Consider the following 7,344-nt stretch of genomic DNA (forward strand, 5'->3'; position numbering starts at 1 on the left):
TGGGAAATCAGAACCATGTGGTTCTGATGTAGAATAGTCTGCTTTTTGGGTGCTTTAAAGAAAAACACATACTGATCGATACATGTGGTCCATCTTCTCATTAACTTAAGAAACATTAGTCCAGCAGAAAACATTTCTGATGAGATGTCTTGGCTTCTAGCAGGTAACTTTAATGAAGGAGTGGTGGAGTGGATGGGATAAAGGACCAGTAGCTCCGTCTCCAACTGATGTCTTGGGAGCTGCCAGCTTATTCGTTGGTTTTGGAACAAAATCTCTCCAATATGCAGTTCGTTTCATCGCTATCAGATGTTTTTGAGTCTGTTCTTCTTTGCCGGTAATCTTCTTGTTTTTCGTCAAATAAAATAAGTGTGCAATAAGTTTTTTTTCCAGCTTTATTAAAGCAGACGCCATCTTGTTTGTAGAGATAACGTTCCCAGAAGATCCTGTGATTGATGACGACATCCACTGACCTGCAGACCATGATTTTTACCCTTTTATTCATCATAAACAGTCTACTCTATCCTTCATCTCTATGTCGAACTGTCTGTAGTGGTCCACTGATAGATTATTAAAGTAATTTTTCAGAATTTCTGATTTTTTTTTATGATATCAATAGTACCAATGTATATGATTAGATTATTAATATTTGGCTGATCGGTGGTTAGTGAGAGAAATGTCTGGGTAACAATTTATTTGAAGGGGGTTGAATAAGACTGTCATGACAGGTGTTATGTCATAAACATGACATAACACCTGTCATGAACATGAATAAGCCTTCATGAATATGTATGACTGTTGTCATAAAGCGTCATTCGGTAAATTATGACACTTTTAATACAAAGCTGACATTATTCAAAATGTCTTTGTTATGACAACTTGACATTAACCAAGAAATCATTACTGTTTAAACTTTACCTTTAATAACATAAAGTTACCTAATTTTTAAAGTGCAATCAGTAATACTTTTATAACAAATTTATACCAGTAATGATTTCTTGGTCTTGGCTTATTCATGTTCATGACAGGTTTTTATGACAGTGTCATGTCAGTCTTATTCAACCCCCTTCAAATAAAGTGTTACCAATGTCGGTTTTCTCATTCATTTGCAGCTGGTTCTTTGAACATCACAATGGGTTCCCTTTTTTCCCCTGAACTCCACAGTCGCCTGATCTCAACCCAAAGAGAATGGATGGCATGTGGCGCAATGTGAGATTCTTATCTTGTCTGTGCATGAGACAAATCCACAACAACTGTGAGAAAACATCAATTTAATATGGACTCATATCTCTACACCAGTGGTTCCCAAAGATTTTCTTCTGTCCCCTTATGGATAACAATAATATCCCCCCAAAAAAGAAAAAAAAATCAACTGGGCACACACATCGCTCAACCAGACATAAACCTACACACATATTTTGTTTTCAAACTCCACTGACGTTTATTCAACACTTCAGGTTGCAACAAAACACCCTACAAACCATCTTTACAGTGAAATACTTTTGTGTAACTGTTTTATTTTTTTTATTCATCCATATTGCTTCCCGTGCCCCCCCTGCCAAGACACTGCACCCCCCCCCCCAAAGGGCGCGCCCCACACTGTGGGAACCTCTGCTCTACACCATGTTGAATCTGTGCCAGAAAACGTTTAGGGAAACAAAAGAAAATCTAGGTCAGGCACTAATAACGGGGTTAATAACGAAACCACAAGTCAAGTCAAGTTTATTTGTGTAACACATTTCAGCAACAAGGCAGTTCAAAGCGAAGTGAAAGTAAAACCATAAGACTTTTATCAACTACATTTTGTCAAAGTCATCATCAAAATCATCAAGCAAATAAATATCAAATATGTTGATCAATGTTCTAGTTACTACTAATCAAAAGCAACTCTGAACAGTCTTGTTTTAAAGGAACTCAGTGTTTCAGCTGTTTTGCAGTTTTCTGAAAATGTGTGGTGCATAGAAGCTGAAGGCTGCTTCTAAGACATGAGATGTGAGAAATATGTACTTCATTTGCTTTCCACATATGTAGAAGAAATTTTATTGTCACAAAAAAAGCAAGGAGTAAGGAGGAGACATTAGACCAGAGGCAGCAGCAGGAAAATAATACAAAGTCTTCTCAGGCAAGGTAGGATTATAACCTGCTGAAAAAATATATTTACTACAATTAGAAACCAAACCGACTTCCCTTAAGTCCCTTAAGGGGCATGTTGGATGAAGGGACTTAAGGGAAATCTGTAACTTAAGTCAGATCTGTAACTTCTAAGCAAGGTATTTGTACAGGGTTTTACAATATTTCAAAGTTATTACTCTTTCACTCTCCAAAATGCTTTTCTACTGAAATATAGGTAGCACAAAGAGGTCAGGTGTAGTTTATGTATAGATGTTTTTATTTTTAAGGGTGCGTTCACACTGCAGCCTGAAGTGACTCAATTCCGATTTTTTTGACGTAATGCGACCTGTATCCAACCTTTTCATGGCAGTGTGAACAGCACAGGTCGGATTCTTTTTCGAATCTGACCCATATCCGATACGTATCCGATTCAAATGCGACCTAACGTCCAGGTCGCATTCATCCGAACTGAACGTCACTGTTTCTCAACAAATCTCACTATTCTGCGTCCTGATAAGCGCAAATGGGAAAAAAACAACAACCATGACAGACTATAATGAAGATTAAGTTGTTAATATGTTGCTCCGGCCGGATAACAACTTCAAATATGTAAGCTAAGCTCCACCGTGAGCCTCCATGTTTACTTCCGCAAACACTGAGCACTTCTTCTTTTTATCGCAGTTGGCAGAACACTGAGAACACTGACGCTATTGCGCCCTCTACTGCGCATGCGGGACACTTTCAGGTCGTTTGCCCGTTTACACTGCAGAACACATACAGGTCGCCTTTACTGGCAGTGTGAACGGCCCTGGCAAAAAAATCGGAATTGGGTACTTCAGGCTGCAGTCTGAACGCACCCTTAAAACGCTAATGTTGCATTTAAAGGCGGCTTGGAAAACACTACATGTTGGTTGCTGATTAAATTGTTGTAACTCCTGAAAAAGTTCAGTGGACAGACTCAGTATATGGAAAGTGCAGGATTACTTTGTGTATGAAATCAACATATGAATTATATAAAGTTCACCACTCGGAGGTAAAAAATAAAAATAAATAAAACAAACAGCTTCGAAGCTAGGTCAGTACTGCTGACTCCATATGCGGGCAATGATGCCGGGTCTAGCATTCCTTTATCCGCCAAACTACATACAGAGCATTATAAACAAGTAAAGTCATAAAAAACAAAAAAACGGCTCTCACTAACTGAGACTTGAGCCCTCCCGTTCATGGCATAGAGCCGTTATAAAAGAATCGGATTGTTCCTGAATGCCACATTACACTCAGCATGGCTGAGTGATATTAAAGCAACATGAACGTTAGCTGGCTTGGTTTATCCTTAAAAACATGCGAACCAATTTAGAAATTAATAGTTATAGTTTTATCTTTTACTTTTTCATGTTTGCGTTTATTATAAATCTTCTTTCCCACTCTCTTTTTCCACTATGCAAAAGAAAATAAATGTTTGACTAAACAAGCTAAATTTACTTCCCAATGTATAGATATTGAAAAAAGTTCTCGAGATTATCAGATATGGTGCATGTGTCAAACTCGACGTCCGACGGCCAAATCTGGCCCGCCATAGCTTTTATGTGGCCCTCTAGACTCCAAATTATAGAAATAGGCCTCTCCAGGTTTTCACAAATAACTGCAAAATTCACACAAAAATCAACAGATCCCTGCATTTTGCTGAGTTTATCAACATTTTTGGCCAAAAACATTTGCTTTCAAGTGACTTGAGCGATAGAGCAATTAATAAAAGGTTACATTTAACATCATATATTAGCGCAAATATCGTAAAAATTCCTTACAAATATTTCTAAATTAGCACCACAAAATCTGTGGTGTTGATTGCAGAAAACCACAAAAACCATCCTGGATGGACTGATTGGTGTGAAAAGATGTTCAATATCATGTTATTTAAGAAACACTTATTGAATGCTGAAACACCTATTTATTGATATTTTAACAATTTAATTGTTTTTTATCAATACGATCTGGCCCTTTAAGAACATTCAGATTTTTGATCTGGACCAAAATGGAAATCAGTTTGATGCCCCTGAAATACGGGATACAAACAAGTGAATCATGGACCATTTTGAATGTAAACAAGAATAAAGAGTGAGATATTTGCTGGTGGAATGATGTCAAAGCAAAGGAAGACTCTGTGATGTCACAGGCGATGAGGTCTGTGATGTCATCAACTGCAGAATTGTATGAAACACAAATCTGCATATCTTTCATTGCTTGCAATATCACTGACCCGTTCAGACATTCGCAAAGCTCTTTTCAGGTAGTTTACGATCAACGATTTTAGCGATTTAGTGTATTTAGGAGAAGATGTCTCATCATACGCCGATATACCAGAGTGGAGTGATGGGGCCCCATCACTCCACGAGAAGGGGAGTCCAGCAAAACCCCCAAGGCAGGTTCCCTCCTGCGGACCCGTATGCCTTTCACAGGGAAATCCAACGACTGCGATCCCTCCTGGAAATGGAGAGAGCCAGAAGTTTTGAAGGCAACCAGAAACTGGCCCACCTGGAGGCAGAACTGGAAGAGACCAAACTCCAGTTAAAAAGGCAGAAAGCTCTCAAAGAAACTTTTATTAACAAGAACAAAGAGGTCAAGAGGGAACTTGAGAGAGTAGAGAAGTTCAGTGATCCAGCGGTCCTTAACGCTGCGGTCATTGCTTCCAAGGTTCACAACGATGTGAAATGCAAGAAGAAGAAGGACTTGCAACAAGATTTTGAGGAATTGAAGGTGGCCCACCTCCTCAGCCAGGAATCCTTTGTAGCTGAAATACAGGCTGAGAGAAAGAAAAGCAAGACCCTCCAAGAAGAACTGGACGCAGTTCAGACTTCCTACAAGGAGCTGCGCTCCAGGTACGAAGCCGACGTTTCTAAGGTGAAGCAGGAGGCCGAGACACAAAAACTTTGTGAAGCAAAGCTTATTGAGGAACGACGGCTTCTGGAGGATCTGAGAGCCGAGAAGGACCATATGTTTCAGGACATGTCAGAGAAGATCGCTCTACTGCAAGACAACGAGAAACTGTTGAAGGAAGAAATGAACCAGGTCAAACTTTCGTACAACAATCTCATCTGCCAGTACGAAAGCCAAGTTTCTGGATTGGAAAGAGACGTGAAAACATATCGACAGCAGGTGGAGCACGAGAAAGACTCCAACTCAAAAAGAGCAAATGAGAACCTGCAGCTCATCGACACACTGAGAGCTGAGAAGGAGGAGATGTTCCAAAAAATGTCTAGAGAAATCACAATTATGCAAAAGATGGAGAAGCTGCTGCTAGATGACCTTGATCGAGTTCACCTGTCAAAGGACGAGCTAAAAAGTAAGTATAATACAGACGTTATGGAATTACAGCAGCAGCTCGACACATACAAGCAGAAGACAAGGAAGGAGGAAACGGCTCTTGTAAGCAGAGAACAGAACGAGAAGCTGATCCGTGAGTTACAGCGTAGGTTTTCTACTGCACTGCACCAGAAAGTAGAAAACCTGGAGCTCCAGCTAATTCAGGAGAGAGAAGCTCATCAGCAGAAATCGGAGGAGGACGTGGCCGTCCTCCTTGAAAACACGACAAAAGAGATTCAACTCCTGAAGGAAAAGGAAAGAGACGCCCAGGCTGAGCTGGAGAAAGTCAAAGCTTTGTACCAGCAGCTAACCTGCCGGTATGAATCCGATGTAACCTCTCTGGAACAACAGGTAAAAAAATATCAGGAGATGAGTTTTGTGAACGAGTTGGAAAGAGCAAAACAAGATCTACTGGTACAAGACACTCTGAGAGGTGAGAAGGAAGATCTCCAAGGGCAGGAGGAAGAAAACACGCAGAGCCCAGTCAGCCTGGTCAAAGCTGTAAGCCAAGAGGGTTCCTCAGAGGAGGATCTATCAGGAGAAACCTTATCAGTCTCTTCCTCAGATCCGGAATCTGCGGAAGAGACTGAAATCGCTGCAGAAACCATCCTGGAGGATTTGGTCGATCCAGGCACTGAAACCATTCAGGAGGGTAAAAGGAAGAAATCCAAAATTTCTATTTGGAAAAAAATACAAAATACTTTCCGGTTCAAGAAACAAAAACGAAAACAAAAGAGTGAAGAGAGTCAAGAACAGGAGTAGAAATGATTTTGATATTTGGAGAAGGAGAAAGATGTGCGAGAGAGGAACCGTGGACAGGAACCAAACCCAGAGGTGGCAGCCTCTGAACGGTGAAACGCTCCGTCAAGATCAAATTTAAAAAGACAAAGTTTTTTCCCCCTTTGACAAACTAGAAAAAAGATCCTTTCCCAACCCAATTGTAAAAAAACGTGGCAGCACGGTGGTGCAGCGGTAGCGCTGCGCCTTCACAGAGTTGATCTGTGTGGAGTTTGCATGTTCTCCCCGTGTTTGCGTGGGTTTTCTCCGGGTGCTCCGGTTCCCCCCACAGCTCCCAAAACATGTCGGTCAGGTCAGTTGGTCGCTGTAAATTGCCCCCAAAACAGTTTAAGAAACTCCAGACATGTGCAGTGTTATTGTTAAGCTAACCGGGCGTTAGCCCTTTTCCCTTCGCTGTTCTAGCAGCAGACGGCTCGATGTTTATAGCAACACATTGATTCAAGAATTAAATTTCTTCCTTTAATAGTAACGATTTCTGTTTATTTTCACTGTACTTGTGCTTTTATGGTTTGTCCTTTAGTTTTGCCTTTCTACTCACTTTTTGTATTGAATTGCACTGAATTGTAGCTCGTTATGCTGTTTTTGTCCCAATTTTAAAACAGATTAGAAAAAGGATCATGCAGTGGCTTTTTCAGGGCGGCTGTGGCTCTGAGGGTAGATGGTCTTCTTGTGATCAGAAGGTTGTGAGTTCGATTCCAGCTTCCTCAGCCACATGTTGAGTTGCCCCGGGGCGGGGCACTTAGCGGCACGCTGCCTCCCAACCTGCTTGTTGGTGTGTAAATGCGACTGTAGTGTGAAGCGCTTTGAGTGATCAACGTGACTAGCAAGGCCCTTCATAAGTTCAGTCTATTTACCTTTGATAAATCCTGTTTTTATACCAAACATAAAGCTGATTTAACACGTTTGGACCTTTTCAGTTCGGACCCTGAAGAAGCCCAAACTTGTTATATCTGGTTTGTTTGTTATAAGAAACAAACAGGTTTTATCAAAGATAAAAGTTACTGTGTGATCTTTATGTTATGATTTAGAATAACGGATTCAAGATAGCATAACAAACTTAACAAAAAAGTGCAATTT

General features: G+C 40.6%; 1 protein-coding gene across 1 annotated transcript; it reads left to right on the forward strand.

The window, feature by feature from the left end:
- Positions 1-4,443: 4,443 nt before the first annotated feature.
- LOC148153746 (uncharacterized) lies at positions 4,444-6,344 on the forward strand. Its single transcript, XM_088000947.1, has one exon. The coding sequence runs from the start codon at positions 4,444-4,446 to the stop codon at positions 6,229-6,231; it is 1,788 nt and encodes a 595-aa protein (XP_087857073.1). The 3' UTR covers positions 6,232-6,344.
- Positions 6,345-7,344: the final 1,000 nt, after the last annotated feature.

The sequence above is a fragment of the Poecilia mexicana genome, unplaced genomic scaffold (genome assembly GCF_051168715.1).
Source record: "Poecilia mexicana isolate PSO_F unplaced genomic scaffold, ASM5116871v1 scaffold_19, whole genome shotgun sequence".
Taxonomy (NCBI): domain Eukaryota; kingdom Metazoa; phylum Chordata; class Actinopteri; order Cyprinodontiformes; family Poeciliidae; genus Poecilia; species Poecilia mexicana.

Bases quoted from the DNA above. Each gene is read 5' to 3' on its own strand.
- LOC148153746 (XM_088000947.1), top strand. From the start codon at position 4,444: ATGTCTCATCATACGCCGATATACCAGAGTGGAGTGATGGGGCCCCAT.